This window comes from Mirounga leonina, unplaced genomic scaffold (genome assembly GCF_011800145.1).
Source record: "Mirounga leonina isolate KUSES-001 unplaced genomic scaffold, KU_Mleo_1.0 Mir_125, whole genome shotgun sequence".
NCBI classification, from domain to species: Eukaryota; Metazoa; Chordata; class Mammalia; order Carnivora; family Phocidae; genus Mirounga; species Mirounga leonina.
In genome coordinates this window covers 65,687,013-65,704,815 of record NW_023270305.1, presented here as the reverse complement: position 1 = coordinate 65,704,815, position 17,803 = coordinate 65,687,013, and the positions used below count along the sequence as shown (strand labels likewise).

The 17,803-nt window shown below is 46.4% G+C and overlaps 1 protein-coding gene across 2 annotated transcripts in view; it reads left to right on the top strand.

Moving 5' to 3' along the window:
• The window catches only part of PRKCE (protein kinase C epsilon), a 488,826-nt gene that overhangs the window by 314,742 nt on the left and 156,281 nt on the right, over positions 1 to 17,803 (top strand). For both annotated transcript variants that reach the window (XM_035001641.1, XM_035001640.1), the window contains 3 exons: positions 327 to 361; positions 1,552 to 1,637; positions 5,156 to 5,285. In XM_035001641.1, coding sequence (XP_034857532.1) covers positions 327 to 361; positions 1,552 to 1,637; positions 5,156 to 5,285 — 251 coding nt within the window. The remainder of the gene's footprint in view (positions 1 to 326; positions 362 to 1,551; positions 1,638 to 5,155; positions 5,286 to 17,803) is intronic.

The window sequence follows — 17,803 nt, the reverse complement described above, 5'->3', positions numbered from 1 at the left end:
ATTTTATTTATTTACATGAGAGAGAGAGCACGAGCGGGGGTAGGGGCAGAGGGAGAAGCAGGCTCCCCGCTGAGCAGAGAGCCAAACTCAGGGCTCGATCCCAGGACTGCGGGATCATGACCTGAGCTGAAGGCAGATGCTTAACCAACTGAGCCACCCAGGCGTCCTGAAGGAGTCATTTTAAGACACTCTGCAAGCAGGAGTGAAATCCCACTGCTACCTGGATTCGTCTACTTGGTGCATCATGGTTCATGGCCAGAATGGGGTGGCTTTGTGTGGTTTTTGACCTACTAAAATTTATTAAAAGGTTGTATTCTTCTTTTCAGGGGTGTCATAGGAAAGCAGGGATACCAATGTCAAGGTAAGAGGCATCGTATGAACTAAATGCTTGGGGCCCACAGGTCTGTCCAGATCAGTGACACTCCTAGGAGACGTGTGCCGGGTTTGATGACATTTAGAGGCTCTATACATATGGTTTGCATGCTCTGTTCCCTCTCTGAGAAGCAAGACCCTGCTTTTTTTTGTCCCTGCTTGGCCGTGGCTCCTGTATCCATATATGGGAGTACCTTGTGGGTACCTGTCTCTGGCTGTCCCAGGGGTCTCTGTACCTTTCCCAGTGATCCGCAACCATTCAAGACCCTTCGAAGGCCCCTCTCTGCCCTGAGCCAGGCTCCGTGAATCCTGTCAGCCCCTTCCCTCTCTCGCTCCCTGAAGAAGTTCCCTCATCTGCTGGGTTCACTCCTATCACTGTGGTCCTTGCTGATTCTCTCTCTCTTTTTTTTTTCTTTGGTCTCTACTGTGGAATCATTAGCTCTTCACCGTTTAAGACTCACTTGAAATTATTGCAGTTTGTTTGTTTTCAGTTCTTTGACTAAAATGCAAGGTCAGGTTGTCCAGGATTGGAGGGTGGATGGGTGCTGTGGTCAGGGTTTCTCTGTGGTTAGAGCTGGGAGACCGTTCTATCTCCTTACCCAGCCCCTGGTTAAGTTGGGGCTCACCCCTGGGGGACCTGAGTAGGTTCTGTCGGACATGGCCATGTCCTTGAGGTAGCCTGTGTGCAAAGAGTTGCTTACCTCTTCGGCCGCCGCTGCTCACACTGCCCCAGGACACTGAAGACAGGACAAAAATGTTTTAAGAACTCCTGTGCCACAAAACACCCATTCTCCCGCCAGCTCTGACGTGATGTGGGCTGGAGAACAGCACTGCTGCGGTGCCTTTAATAGACCCACTTCACAGAAGGGAAACCGTTCCCTGACCTTGGCATCCAGAAGCGGGGCAATTGATCGGTACTTCTGGAACTAGAGAAAACTGCTGATGCCCTCTGGGTATAAGTGGTACATTCTCCTGCAGAGCATCGAGGAAACCCTAATGGCCCTGATGGCATGGTGTTCTGAAATGACTTAGCCTGCTGGGCCTCAGCCAGGGTCTTTCTGTAAGACTTGGGGACAGGAGGGGCGTGGCTCCCCACGTCCCTCCACTGAGACCCGAATCTCGGGGTGGAAGCGTTCTGTCCCCACTTGTCGCTCAGCCTTCCCATTTTTGCTGTTTCAGTTTGCACTTGCGTGGTCCACAAGAGATGTCATGAGCTCATAATTACGAAGTGTGCTGGATTAAAGAAACAGGAAACTCCCGATGAGGTAAATATTTATAACATTGAAATTCGGGGCTTTCTTCCCTGCCAATTCCTCACTCCCCACCCCGCCTCTTCCGTGGTTCCTAAGAAACTCCTTATCTCTCTGAGATGCCCTGGCTTTCTCTGTTGTGTTGATCAGAGTTAAGGGAGTTGTCCACGGTGGTGTAACGAACGACCGTGGCTCAGAGTCCGTGTCATGTCTGTGGCTGTTAGGCCAAGAGCCGCGCGATCCCAGAGCTAAGGCCCGCGAGGAAAATGTGAATCGCTTTATGTCATTATCTCCTTGGAAGAGTGACGTCGCTAAGTGACCTGTCACTGGCTCCACGCCGCTCATAGACAGGGAGAGAGACACAACACACAAGCGGGAGCCTTGTCTTTATGAGGTGATGGTGGAACGGAGAGGAATTAGCAAAACCAAGAAACCCTCAGGAAGTGGGAGTAACCACAGTGGTAATACCAGCCGACATTCATGGGGTCCTTACCGCGTGTTGATTGAAGTACTTCGTCAGACAGTATTTCATCTCAAAACGGCCTTAACGAGAGCTCTGTGATGATCATCTTCATTTTGCAACAGGGAGAGTGGAAGCACAGAGAGGTCACGTTAGCTTGCCCCAGATCACACAGCTAGGGTGTGGGAGAGCCATATTCACACCCGGCAGTCTGTTCCATAGAGTCTGAGCTCTTGACTGCTGGACTTCGTTGTCTCTTATTCTTCCAGCCTGGTATCGGCTTGACTCCTAGGGGAGCCCCTAGGGGTAAGGAAGCAAGACAGTTCACCAGTGAAGATGGGTTTCTCCTAACTGAGCGATTGGGAGGAGAGTGTGAGGGTGGGTGTTACCTGTGTTCACAGCAGTGGATTTCAAAGGCCTGCTTTGAATTCTTGGTGAAATAGATAAGTACTGTATAATCATAGGGCATTAGAATAAGGGGGGTCAGAGAGACGCTAGGTAAGTTTAGAATCAGGTGGATTTATAATTCGGCTTCCAAAAGGAGTAACTTACAGGACCTCTACTACTTAAAGATAATTCACCCAAGTGGCATCTTGGCATCCGAAGTATTTCCTATCTTTTATCTCCTTTCGCTTTCACACAGTCTCTGGAAAGCAGTGAGGGACACGGCCTGGATCAAACTTTCCATGTCCCTGAGGGGGCAGGCAGCCCAGGGCACCGGAGTTGTTTGCTGGGCTCTGCTGTCATGGTGGGAAACTGCAGATGCTCGCCACCTGGGCCTCCTGGCTCCTGGGCCAGGGTTCAGACCCAAGTACATTGTCACGCTTGCTACTTGGACAAGGAAAGGAAAGGCAGGTGGCTGGCTTGCTGTCTGTCTCCATTCTGTCCTGTGGACATTCTCTGAGCGCTTCCTCTGTGCCAGATACTATGCCACGTCCCACGGAAACAAAGAGGAGCACACGATTTCTTCCCTTCAGAATCTCTCGGGTTTCTCCCACTGCGAGCCCTCACCGGTTTCTAAAGCTCTGCCATATCCCTTGGAGGGAAAAGTCCCAAATGAGTCCATGCCCTGCAGGTTAGAGGGTTGAGGTGGGAAATACCCCTGAACAGCTGAGTCTGTGACCGAGTGCTTTCTGATGGCCTTTCCTGGCCTGTTGGCAGCGCATAGAAGTCACCAGCGAGATGTGTGCCCAAACGTAGCATGTGTCCCAAGGGAGAGAAATTGCCAAGGATTGAGGATGGGGGCTGTGGGTTTCTCTGCCTTTTGGAATTATTGCCTGTCCTGGGGCTCACAGGGCCAGGCTCCCGGAGCATTGGTGTACCCCCAGCGGGTGGCGGGGGTGGCGATGGCGAGCCCTCTGCCGGGTCCTGCACGGCTGGGGAGCCTCCTTTGAGCTCCTTTCTTCCTGTAACTCCTGCCTGTGCACACATGCATGCACACCCCAGATACACGGAGCTCTAAGCACCGGGTGTCTAATGTCTTCCTGTTATTAGATGCTCTGGAGCTTTGCACCACGAGCACCCAGCTGATGTTCTCTCCCTGCTTGGTGCCTGTGGGTTAGCGCTGAGGACACGCCTTTCCCCGTGTTTCCAGTGTGGTGACCCCAGAAGGCTCTCCTTTGTGTCACCTTCCTCCCTTCTTTTCCTGACCTTCCAGTTCTGTCTTTCTGCTCTTTTCTTCCTTCTCATGACCTCTGCGTTGGTCTCACTCGCCCCTGTTTCTGGGTCTTCGCCGCAGAGTGGTGTGTGCACGTGGGTACCTGCGTGCATGCGGCCCTTGAGCCTCCGATTCTGTGGCTCTTGGGTGCTCCCTGTCCTTCTCCCACCATTCTCCAATACCTTAGAGTCCTTGGTGTTCCCAGCTGAGGGTCACACAGCTCTCCCGAACCTCCGAGTTCCTGGACACTCCCCAACCTCTTCACCTTTCTCTGTCACCCATATCCCTGTGAGGCTCTTCCTGGGACGCCCAAGTCTGTTCTCAGTGTGGGTCCATCACATCTTCAGCATTTGCAGGAAGAGAATGGGTACAATGATCCATACCCTTCAGGGTGATCAGGCAGACGTAGAGAAGGAGACCCAGAAAGGGGGACCATGCCGACGACCCCTTGCTTCCGTGTGTCTCGTCCCCCTCACAGCCCTGTGATGTTAGGTGGGATGAGGCTGCCATCCTTGTTTGCCAAATCAGGAATCCAAAGCCCCAAGAAGTCAGGAAACTCCCAAGACCTCACATGTGGTTGGTGGCAGACCCAGGCCAACAGATCAGAATACCCAGACCCCCCCTCCCCCCACCCCCCTGGTCCTTCCCCATCCACCTTACCGCCTTCTCTTTACTCCTTTTAAATAATCCCTAAGTGACGGCATGGTGGTGAAAAGGCCTGGGCTCTGAATTCACACTCGTGGGCATCAAATTCTGCCTCTGCTGCTCATCAGCTTACAGGAGTGCTTCTTAAACTCATTGTGCCTCAGTTTCCCCAGCTATAAACTCAGGCCAACAGTGGCACCTGCCCCTCAGGGTGCTGGGGAGGTTTAACTGCGATGGTGGTGCCTGGCCTGTGGGCAATACACACACCTTCCTGCCCTTAGTGCTCACCGCTCTGGATTAGCAGTCTTCACTACAATTATTGTCTGTCCTAACTGATGACCTGCAGTTTCCACAGCTGTGCTGGACTTTTAGGGCATTTATAGAATCTGTCCACCATCAAGCTGCTGAAAGAGAGCCCGGTGCGGCCTCCAGGCACAAAGCAGCACTGAGAAACACACGGTGACATCTCATGAACAGCCAAAATGTGAGGAGCAAATTGAGTGCTGTGTGCCATGAGAGGTGGAAGCCCGCGGGCCTGGCCTCTCAAGGTCCAACAGAGAGAGGCGGAGAATGAGCTAAGGGCATCAGGGGCAAAGGCCCCGGGAGCTTCTCTGCACCTGGTTTCTCGGGGCAGCTTTCAGAGCCGAGCTCCAACCTGCCCCCTTCAGTGGCCAGGCCTTCTGGGAAAGCCGGCCTGTAGGAGCTCCGGCCGTAAGCAGGCCACGGTGTGAGCGAGCTTGGCAGTGACCCTGTGTTTTGCTATCCCTGCAGGTGGGCTCGCAGCGGTTCAGCGTCAACATGCCCCACAAGTTCGGTATCCACAACTACAAGGTCCCCACCTTCTGCGACCACTGTGGGTCCTTGCTCTGGGGCCTCTTACGACAGGGTTTGCAATGCAAAGGTAAGGCGCTCTGGGCCCTGCCCTTGTCCCCCCCACCCCCACCCCCACTCCGGTGTCCCTTTCATCTCCTCTTTTTCGAAAACTCTTTGTTCCCAGAGCCTCCCAAGTAAGATCCAGGTTTGGCCGGAGGACTGAGCACAAGCCTTTGTTAAGCTCTCGTTAGTTACTCGAGAATTTGTTCAGCAGTCTCTGTGCAGAGAGCGGCCAAGGAAACTCCGTAGAGGGAATGCTGGGAGGAAGGTGTGCTTCCTCCATCTAAGACAGTGAGCAAGCTGGGGGAGGGGGGACTATTTGAGTCTATAAAAGTGGAGAAATAATTTAAGGAAAAGATACACTGGAGCAGAAGGGAAGCATATTTCTGGAGTTCGGCCCTGAAATAAGTAATGGGTATCCTTCTGTCACAATCCATGGTTCCGAGCTTACTCTGGGAAGGAGCCATGCTAGGATGCTATCACATACGAAATCTTATTGATCCCGCACAGACCTGTTATGTAGGTGATACTATTCCCATGACCCTGAGGCTCAGATACTAAGTGACTTGTTCACATCACACCACTTAGTAGCAGAAATAAGGTTTGAACCTTGACTCTTGAGTCTCAGGTTCCCTCCTCTGTTTCCTGCTGCCCTGCTCATGAATTGTCTTCGGCTCAGATGAGATGGGTAACAGCACATGATGTTATGGAAAGGCAGGAACATGCTCTGGGGGCCTGAATGGGGTGCTTGCTTCCATGAGCTGGTCCAGCTGGCATGCAGAGTTGGACGTCCATGAACTGTTGGGCCGGAATATCGCATGGCTTTGTACTGAATATATGATTAATAAATTCCCATTTAATTGGAAAAATTAGAGAGGTCACGTATAAAAAGGAATAATGAGGCCATGAACAGATTGGTCATTGAAGGGATCCCAATGTGAAATTATGACGATTAGAAATAAAGTTTGTAGCTGCAGAGAGAATGAAGAGAGGGAGAGTGACTGAAGAGATAGTGAGGAGTAATTTATTGGATGTGTGACCAGATCCAGCTGGGGGGTTGGTGACACCATTCTCTGAGAGAGGAGATTCGAGAGTTTGGAGGCAAAGGTGGGAGGGCTGAGTTACGGCCATGCCAACCCTGAGGTGCCTGTCTGAAATCTCCATGGAGCTGTCCGGCTGTTGGGCGCTCTCATTGAAATTTGGGGGGAGGTCTACATCGAGCATTCAGACTTGGGATTTGCCCATGTAGTACTTAAAGATATAGTAGGTAGTGGTTGAAGCTATAAAGTTGATGTCCTCCCCAGAAGTGCCTTGAGTGTGGGGAGAAAAAGTAACACCCTGAGGTTTGGAGGAGGAAGGTGACCGGCATTCAAGCACAAGCCTGCACATGCAATGGAAGGACCTCAGAGGTGGGAGGAAAAGTCTTGAGGGATGGCATCGTGGAAGCCAAAAGGGTAGAGAGTATTAAAAGATGTTTAAAGGAAGTGATAAGTGGTGCCAGATGCTTCCAAGAGGTCATTGAAAGTAAGAAGTGGAACACGGGGTTGGATTTAACTATTAGGAGGTGACTAGCAACCTCAACAGGACTGGTCTTGGTGGGATGGAAGCCCAGCTGCGGAGGCTGAAGCAAAACGGAAGATAAAGTATTCTCTCAGAATGTTTCTCTAATGAGGGAGAAGACCATGAAAAAGGAGAGATTAGTGAACCAGGAGAGAGAGGGTTGGGCCTGGGGGAGAAAGATGGATACCCTGTCCTCCCAGCTGGAGGGAAAGCCTCGAGACCAGGCCTGGACGTAGATATGTTTCCTGCGTCAGGGACAGGAGGTGAGGGGACAAGAGGATCCTCTAAGTTCTGGATCTGTTGAGGGCATTGCTAGGACTGTCCCCTGGTCTTCTGAACTGGGAGATCCCTTTTGGAGTCGAGGTAAGAAGTGGGTGTGGATGGCGGGTGGGGGTCGGTGAAGGTTGGAAGTGGCTGTGCGGGGAGCTGAGGGCACCCTGACTTGGGGCAGGAGGAGGTGCGGACTCTGGGCACATCTGCCATCCTGGGCCAGCTGCCCAGACGTTCAGACCTCCCTGTCCAGTGTTCTGGTGCATGAACCTGAAGCAGGGCCCACCTGAAATCCTTTGACGCTAAGTGACGTTAAAACAATGGGAGAGGAGGAAATAAATGGAGCAGGACTCCCGAGTGGTGTTAGCGGAGGAGTGATGCATTGGGGGCAGATTGAGTGGGGCTGTTGGGAAGCACAGCACCTGCTTTGGATGGGATTCGGATGAGGCCATGTCTGGTTTTCAGTAACTATATTAATGATTGGTCTATCTAGGGAATCTAAATGAAGGTACTATCATCTCATAAATATTGACATTTTAAGAAAGCAGCCCAGACGCCCGGATGTTGCTGCCAGGGCCGTGAGGTCCCTGGATGACCCTGGAAGAAGGCAGGGCCCAGGGATGTGTCTTCAGCTGTTTTGGCAGGCAACACTCTGATGTCTGCTCAAGCAAAGGCAGGGAGAATGAGGCTACCTGTTCCCAGGATCCCAGGGCAGCAGGAGGGAGGCGGGCCACACAGACTTCGAGGCCGAGGCTGTTTAGAACGCAGGGTCCCCAGTACACGGTTGCAGATCTCCCCTCTCCTCTTCCTCCGTTACTACGATATGCTCACTTGCCGTTGCTCCTTTCCTACCCCTGCTACCTCTCCCTGACCCCTCAATTAACAGACTATTTTTTAGAGCAGCTTTAAGTCCTACAGAAAAATTGAGAGAAATGTGCGGACATTTCCCATATACCCCCCTGTCCCCACGTGCACACAGCCTCCCCACCGTCGGCATGCCCCCCACTGAGGGTTACGTTTGTTACAGTTGCATGATGACAGGAATCCACCCTCATCCTACAGAATGCTTCCCCTGCCCCAGATCCACCATGTTTACTTCTCTCTTTTGATCCTTTCTCAACCTCAAGTCTTTTTGCCCCTGTGGTGGAGAGGGGGATGTCAGAAGAGGCCGGCAGGGGCCAGGGCAGGGGCCCCTCTTACCTGGGTCTGAGTCTGCTTCTGCTGCTATGATTGCTAAGGAACAGAACCCAAGAATTAGAGAGCTGCCCAGGGTCCTGAAGCATCATGTTCCTGTGGAGCGGGTGCTATCCCCCCCCCCCCCCCAGCTCTGATCTGTGTTCCACGCCCTCTCCTGCTCTGGAACCCTCCATCAGATTCCCACCTTTGCAGGGTCATGCTGCTTTGCTCCCCTAGGCTGGGGCCCCCGTCCCCTGGTCCATGGCTTCTGCTTTGTTGCCCGTCCCACTCCTGGGAATAGGGTCACATATGGTTAGTGGAACAGTTTTCTTGAGAGCTAGGATCTACAGGGAAGGATCCACAAGACTGTCTTGGTCACTTCCCTTCAGCCTCAACTTGCCTGAGCCACCTGTGTTCGGGGGTTGTGCACGTACTCCTCTGAGCACCGGCCCTCTGAGGGCCAGGTAGAAGGCACATAATCACCGTGTTGTACTGGAGGGAGATGGAGAGCAGGAGAAAGTGGACGATGTGCACAAGGGGGATACAGCCAGGGACCTGTGGGGACCCACCTGTGTCCTCTGGGCTGCCACCTCCCTGCCCATGGCCTGGAGGCACCAGGCCCTAGGAGGATGCTCGCAGACATCGTTGCGTAACCGAGATCCTTAGTCAAGGGTAGAAAAACGCCGGCACTAAGTGAGCAGAAATAGTATTCCATTCCTGTCTTTTTTTCTTGGGATTCAAGTACCTGTAGAGTCTGAGTCTCTCTCCAGACTCATTCCTGGGTCCGCCTGAGCACCCCAACCAGAAGCTGGCTGTTAGACCAGAAACTGGCTTCAAACCTTCAGATACCAGCATCCGTCACTAAGGCCCTGAGGCCTTTGAATCCTTTCTGTTCTTCACTTTAACTGCGCTGCTTCCCCAACCTGACCTCACCTGCACCGTGAACCTCTCTACGCCCTTTTGCACCTGTGTTTTATTTTTCCCATTGATACATGGAGTCAGTCCACCTGAAGTGAAAGACACCCGAGACCTTATGATTTTTGTTTTCTTCTAAAAAAGGTGAGCGGTTCTCATTTACCTTATAACCCACGTCCCATTTCTCTTCCGCCCACCGTCCCGCACTCATGCCTCCAGCCCAGCCGCCCTGAAGCCCTCAGCACCGAGGGGCAAGTGTGCAGAAACCCAGCTCTCACATAGCTCACAGTGTGCCCTGCGGGAACCTGTGGAAGCCTTGGTGTTTTCTCGTCCCAGTGTGAGGTGGGCTCCCTGCCCCTGCCTGTCTGCTCGGATTGCGACTCTGTTCCCAGGCAGGGCTGAAGGTATCCTGGGAAAAGGTCTGGCCTAGAGATTCCTGGAGAAGCCCCTTCCCAGTCCCCTGCCTTTCTTTGAGAGCCCATTTTAATAACCACTATGATCTGAGGCTGCTTTCATGGAATAAGGGACCAGAGTATCACTTGCTCTCCAAGAAGGGATAAGGAAGGGGCCATTTTGTTGGAGGACCAATGACTTAGGGAGCTGTGGCCCATCGAGATCACAGGCTAAGAGTCTGGGAAGCCATTCTGGTCCTGGTTGCATTATTGCCAGGCTGGGCAGTGGTAGGGAAGTCACTCTGGCTGGGTGACCCTGGGCTTGCTTCTAATCTCAGCTGCCCTCCTGTCTTCTGAGAACTAGAATGAAAATAATGAACTGAGTGATCTTAGCTGCATACTTCGTGCAGTGGCTGTGGGAAGCCAGAAAGACAAGAGAAAGGAAGAGTCTTCCCTCCCACCTTCCCTTCCTCTCTCCCCTTCCCTTCCCTTCCCTCCCCTCCCCTCCCCTTCCCTTTTACATATTGAGAAAACTATATGGCTCTCCCAGGGAAGTAATAGAGTTTTTAAAAATAGAAAGCAAATCTTTGAGGGGAAAAGAAAGAGTTTTAAAAGTAAAAAGTGAAGATGTCCCGAAGACCATTTCTGTTCTGCTGACCTGCCAACCCACAGTAATTGATTTGTTAGGACAGACAGGTTTAGCATTTTAACAGCAGAGGGCGTCAGAGGTCGAATTATATCGCTCTGTTGCCCTTGCTAAGAAATTCTTTCAGGTTGGTTGCTTTGTTCTTGTCCTTTCTGTCACCTCATGAGGAGGCAGAAGAAAGCATTCCTGGGGCTGGTGGGCAGGAGTAGGTAAAGTAAGCTGAGTGTCAAAGGGTAGCTGCTGCTATGGAGAATGGGACCGGTAATTTAGAAGAGAGTGCTGGGAGTACATGGTGGGCCTGAGGATTTCCAGGCATCACCAGCAATAATTCAGTGAATCAAGTCAGCACCATGGCTAGGCTGTGGTGGAGCTTTCTTATATGTTTATATTGTCTGAGAAAGGCCCCTCCTACCAGCATCCCTACCCTGTACCCTCATCTTTGGTCCTGTGGGCATCTTGAGCTCCATAGCTCAGCTGAGCCTTCCAAACCTGAGTTGGGGTGGGGGATGGTCTCTGCTGCCCCTCCCTCCAGGCCAATGACCAGACCATGTGGGGCCAGAAGGAGGTCCAGCCACTCTTCTTGGTTTCATTCAGAAAAGTTTGTGTTGGTTTTTTTTAATAGACTTGAATTTTTAGAGAAGTTTAGGTTCACGGTAAAATTGAGGGGGAGGGTACAGAGATTTCCCATATACCCTTACCCTCACACACAGTTCCCCCAACTCTCAGCATCCCCCACCAGAGAGGTACATTTATTACAATCAGCGGACTTACACTGACCATTGTTATCACTCAGTTTACTTTAGGGTTCGATCTTGAGGTTGTACATTCCATGAGTTTGGACAAATATATAATGCCCTGTATTCACCATTATAGTATCATACAGAATAATTTCACCGCCCTAAAAATCCTCTGTGCTCCGCTGCTTCCCCCCAACCACTGGCAACTACTGAGCCTTTTACAATCTCCATAGTTTTTCTTTCCCAGATGTCATATGGTTGGAATTATACAATATGGAGACTGTTCAGATTGGCTTCTTTCACTTAGCAATATCCATTTAAAGTTCCTCCATGTCTCTTCATAGTTCAATAGATCATTTCTGTTTAGTGCTGAATAAGATGCCATTGTCTGGATATGCCACAGTTTATCCATTCACCTGCTGATGGTCAACTTGGTTGTTTCTAAGTTTTGGTGATTATGAATAGAACTGCTGTAAACATTAATTGGATGGTTCATTTTCTTACCATTGAGTTTTAAGAATTCTTTGCATATTTTGGATAACATTCCTTCATCAGATGTGTCTTTTGCAAATGTTTTCCCCCAGTCTATGGCTTGCCTTCTCATTCTCTTGATATTGTCTTTTACAGAGCAGAAGCCTTTAATTTTAATGAAATCCAGCTTATCAATTCTTTCTTTCATTGATCATGCCTTTGGGGTTGTATTTTAAAAGTCATCACCATACCTAAGGTCACCTAGATTTTCTTCTACCTCCTAGGAGTTTCATAGTTTTGAATTTTATTTTTAGGCCTGTGATCCATTAATTTTTGTGAAGGGTGTAAGATCTGTGTCTAGATTCGTTTTTGTGTGTGTCTGGATGTCTAGGTGTTCCAGCACCATTTGTTGAAAACTATCTTTGCTCCGTTGTATTGCAAGATCAGCTGTATAATTATGGGGATCTCTTTCTGGCTCTCTATTCTGTTCCAATCATCTGTTTGTGTACTCTTTCACCAATACACACTGTCTTAATTTTTATACCTTTAGAGTAAGTCTTGAAGTCATGTAGTCTTAGTCCTCCAGCTTTGCTCTTCTCAATATTGTGCTGGCTCTTCTGGGTCTTTGCCTCTCTATATAAAGTTTGGACTCAGTTTATCAATATCCACAAAATAACTTTATGGGATTTTGATTGAGAATGCCCTGAGAAGAACGGACATCCTAAAAACACTGAGACTTCCTACCCATGAACATAGAATATCTTTCCATTTATTTAGTTCTTTTTTGATTTCTTTCATCAGAGTTTCATAGTTTTACTTATATAGACTTTGTACATATTTTTTTAGTTTCAGACCTAAGTATTTCAGTTTTTTAGGTGCTAATATAAATATCATCATGTTTTTAATTTCAAATTCCACTTGATCATTGGTGGTGTATATGAACATGATTGAGTTTTGTATATTAGCCTTGTATCCTGCATCCTTGCTATAATCACTTACTAGTTTCAGAAGATTTTCGTCAGTTCTTTGTTTTCTACATAGACAGTCGTGTCATCTGTGAATAAAGGCAGTTTTATTTCTTCCTGTCCAATCGTTATACCTTTTATTTCTTTTTCTTGTCTTATTGCATTATCTAGTTTTTCCAATAAAATATTGAAAAGGGATAGTGAGAGAGGGGATATCCTTGCCTTATACTTAAAACTAGGAAGCTTCTAGTTTTTCATCAGTAAGTATGATATTAGTTGTAGATTTATTGTGGATGTTCTGTATTAAGTTGAGGAAGTTCTGTACTTTTTGGTTGCTAAGAGATTTGCTCATGAGTGGGTGTTGGATTTTGCCAAATGTGTTTTCTGCATCTATCTATAGGATTATGTGATTTTTCTTCTTTAGCCTGTTGATGATGTGAAGGATTACATTAATTGATTTTCAAATGTTGAACTAATTTTGCATACTTGAGATAAATCCTACTTGTTTATGATTTATATTTCTTTTTATGCATTGTTGGCTTCAATTTGCTGGTATGTTGTTGAGGATTTTTACATTTATATTCATGACAGATACTGGGCTGTAGTTGTCTTTTCTTGTAATGTCCCTTCTGTTTTCATTTTCTAGAAGATATTATAGAGAATTGATATAATTTCTAATTTAAATGTTTGGTAAAATTCACCAGTCACCTCATCTGGGCCTGGTACTGTCTGTTTTGGAAAGTTATTAATTATTGACTGCTTTAATAGATATTGACCTTTTACATTATCTATTTCTTTTGTGAGTTTTGGTAGATTGTGTCTTTCAAGAATGGTTTTGCAGTATCCCGATAATTATGAGAAGTTGTGTTTTTATTTTCAATCAGTTAAAAATATTTTAAAATTTCTCTTAGGATTTCTTCTTTTACCCATGTTTTATTTAGCAGTATGTAATTTAATTTCCAACATTTGAGGATTTTCCAACCATTTTTCTGTTTTTGATTTCTAATTTAATTCCACTGTGGTCTGAGAGCAGATTTTTTTTTTTTTTTGTTTTTTTTTTTTTATTCTTTTAAATTTGGTAAGGTTTGTTTTTTGGCTCAGATTGTGGTCTGTCTTATTAAGTGTCCTATGTGAGCTTAAGAAGTATGTGTATTCTGCTGTCATTGGATGAAGTAGTTGCTAGATATAGTAATCAATTTTATTCAGTTGACTGATGGTGCTGTTGACTTCAACTATGTCTTTACTGATTTTCTGCCTTCTGGATCTGTCCATTTCTGATAGAGGAGTGTTGAAGTCTCTAACCATAACAGTGGATTCATCTATTTCTCCTCGCAGTTCTGTTTTTGCCTCACATATTTTGATGCTCTGCTGTTAGGTGCATGCACATTAAAGATTTAATATCTTCTTTGAGAATTGACCCCTTTGCTAGCCCTGATAATTTTCCTTGCTCTGAAGTCTGCTCTGTCCATATTAATATAGCTACTCCTGCCTTCTTTTTATTAGTGTTAGCACAGTATATCTTTCTCCGTGCCTTTAATCTATATTTGTTTTATATTTAAAGTATGTTTCTTATAGATTAAATATAATTGGGTCCTGTTTTTTGATCCACTCTGACAGTCTCTTTTAACTGGCATACAGTGGGCCTTTGAACAACACAGGTTTGAACTGCGTGGGTCCACTTATATGTGGATTTTTTTTTTTTACACTACTATAAATGTATTTTCCTTATTATTTTCTTAGTAGCATTTTCTTCTCTCTAGCTTTGTTGAAAGAATATAGTATACAGTACATATTACATACAAAGTATGTTTCATCAACTGTTTATATTATCTGTAAGACTTCCAGTCAGCAGAAGGCTATTAGTAGTTAATGGGAGTAGTTTTGAGGGAGCCAAAAGTTATATTTGGATTTTCAACAGTGCAGGGGGTCAACACCCCTAACTGCTGTGTTGTTCAAGGGTCAACTGTATTTAGACCATCGACGTTCAAAGTGATTATTGATATAGTTGAATTCATAACTACCATTTTTGCTCTTGTTTTCCATTTGATGCCCTTGTTCTTCGTTCCTACTTTTATTTTCCGCTTTTTTTCTGCCTTTTGTGTTTTCAGTTGAGTATTTCATACAATTCCATTTTCTCTCCTTTTTTGAGCATATTAGTTACTTTTCTTTTTTTACTGATGTTTGTGGTTGCCCCAGAGTTTGCAGTATAATTTACCACAAATCCAAATCCACTTTCAAATAATATTCTAATGCTTCATAGGCAATGCAAGTACATTATAATAACAAAATAATCATAATTTCTCCCTCCAACTCCTTGTATCAGTGCTGTCATTCATTTTGCTTACACATAAGCCTGCATATTTATATACATATAAGCATACGTAATTGGATATATTGTTGCTATTGTTTTGAGAAACTTATTTGTGAGATCAATGAAGAAGAAGGAGGATAAAAGTTTTTATTCCTTCTCCGATAGTCTTTCTTTCTTTATGTAGATCTGAGTTTCTGACTGATAGTTTTCCTTCTCCCTGAAGAGCTGCTTTTAACATTTTTTTGCAAGACAAGTCTACTGTCAGTGAATCCCCTCAATTTTTATTTGTCTAAGGGAAGTCTTTATTTCTCCCTCCCTTTTGAAGAATAATTTCATAGGGTACAGAATTCTATGTTGGTGGGGGGTTTTCTCAATATTTTAAATATTTCGCTCCATCATCTTCTTGTTTGCCTGGTTTCTGGGGATGAGTCAGATGCAGTTCTTATCTTTGCTCCTCTGTAGGTCAGGTGTAATTTCCTTCTGGCTTCTTTCAAGATTATTTTGCTTTATCTTTGATTTTCTGAAGTTTGTATGTGACAGGCTCAGGTGAAGATTGTTATTGTGTTTTGTTTTTGTCCTGCTTGGTATTCTCCGAGCTTCCTGGATCTGTGGTTTGGTGTCTGACATTAATTTGTGGATATTCTCAGTCATTTTTGTTTCAAATATTTCTTCTGTTTATCTTTCTTTGTCTTCTTCATCTGGTGTTTCCATTATACACATTATACCTTATATAGCCCCACAGTTCTTAGATAGTCTGTTTCTTTTCTTTAGTCTTTTTTTCTCTTTGCTTCTGTTTTGGAAGTTTCTATTGACCTATCCTCAAACTCAGAGATTATTTCCTCACCAGTGTCATTCTACCAATGGGACCAGCCATGGCATTCTTGTTTTCTGTTACAATGTTTTGTTTTGTTTTTTTTAAAGATTTTATTTATTTATTTGACAGAGAGAGAGACACAGTGAGAGAGGGAACACAAGCGGGGGGAGTGGGAGAAGGAGAAGCAGGCTTCCCGAGGAGCAGGGAGCCCGATGTGGGGCTCGATCCCAGGACCCTGGGATCATGACCTGAGCCGAAGGCAGACGCTTAATGACTGAGCCACCCAGGTGCCCCTGTTACAATGTTTTTGATCTCTAGAATTTCCTTTTGATTCTTTCTTAGAATTTCCCTCTCTCTGCTTACATTGCCCATTTGTTCTTACATGCTATTTACTTTATTGATGAGAGCCCTTAGTATATTAATCACAGCTGTTTTATTATTTTTTATTTTTTTAAATATTTATTTGACAGAGAGAGACACAGTGAGAGAGGGAACACAAGCAGGGGAAGTGGGAGAGGGAGAAGTAGGCTCCCCGCAGAGCAGGGAGCCCAATGCGGGGCTCGATCCCAGGACCCTGGGATCATGACCCGAGCCGAAGGTAGACGCTTAACCGACTGAGCCACCCAGGTGCCCCCACAGCTGTTTTAAATTCCCGGTCTGAAGGGGGCCTGGGTGGCTCAGTCAGTTGAGCATCTGACTCTTGGTTTCAGCTCAGGTCATGATCTCAGGATTGTAAGATGGAGCCCCGCATCAGGCTCTGCACTCAGTGCAGAGTCTGTCTGTCCTTCTCCCTCCCACTCCACCCCTCTGCTCACTCTCTTTCTCCTTCTAAAATAAATAAATAAAATCTTTAAAAATAAATAAAAATAAAAAATAAATTCCCGGTCTGATACTTCCAACATTCCTGCCCTGCTGTGTGTTTGCCTTTTAGAATGCCTTTTAACTTTTTCTTGATAGCTGGACATGACGTGCTGAGTAAAAGGAACTGCAGTAAATAGGCCTTTAGTAATGTGGTGGTGAGGGTGTGGGGCAGGGGAAACATTCTCTGGTCCTATGATTAGATCTCAGTCTTGCCATGAACCTGTGCCTCTGAACTATGACCTTTATAAGTGTTACTCAAGGGGCTTTTTCCTCCCCCCTTAGGTGGGACAGGATGTCTGGAGTGGGTTGGATTTGGGTATTTTTCTTCTTCCACATGGGAAGCTAAACAGGCTAGAGTAGGGTATTTTCCTTCCCCCAGGTGAGGTGGGATCTGATAAACCTACAATAGTTTAGGCTGTGGCAAAATAGTTTCTCCTAAAAGCAGGCCTAGTTAAGAACAGAGTATTCTGGTTTATTTCAAAATGGTTCCTTCTCCCCTGCCCCTGGCAGAAGCATAAGGGAATTTTTTCCCCAGAGTTCACTGTGAGGACCTGATCAAACTTCTAGAAGCAAAACTGACAAAGGTGTGGGAGGCCCCTACGACTGGGTCTGCCCAGAGTTTAGACTCAGCCTCATCCACCCTGAGACTCCAGCACTTTGCCAATTTCAGTTCCGGTTTCCTTGCCCTGGTCCTGGTTCCCACAGAGGTTGCTGCTGGGGAGTTTCTGCCCGGTGAGTTGTGGTTCACAGTAGCTGCCTGTCTGTCTTGTTCATTTGGGGGCAGCAGTGTGCCCTATAACCTTACTCCACCAGTAGACCTGAGAAGAGTTGTTGATTTTTCAGTTTGTTCAGCTCTGCGCCTGTTAGGACCAAGCAACATTGTCTCAGCGCCTTACGTGTTAGACTGGAAACCAGAACAGTTGATGTTTTCACTTTTGACGTCCTACACTGACAACTAAATGATGTGGGCAAAAAAAGACTCTCAAGCATGGCTTTTGTTCCTTTGAAATTGGATTTTAGATTTGAATGGAGTCTTGGAGGTCACCTCGTTCAATGTCCTCATGTTCAGATGAGCATCTCAGTAGGCTGTACTGTGGGCACTTCTCACTTGGTAATATTCCCACATTTTAGCAAAGTAGTAAAGCACACTGTGTATGTGTAACCCATTTGTACTCAGGATCCAGATGAACTTTCTCCAAATAAACGGGTTAAATTCTCTTATGGTCTGTGTTCTGTTCCCTAGGAGGAAATAAAATGTGATATTTATCCATAAACAGTGGTTATGTCTGTATGGTGTTCTGAAGGATGCTGTTTTAGTTCTGTGTGATGAGATGATGGGTGATTTTTATTTTTCTCTTTTTGTCTTTCTGCATTTTCCAAATTCTATCAAATGAACATGTATTACTTTTGCAATCAGGAAAAAAAAAA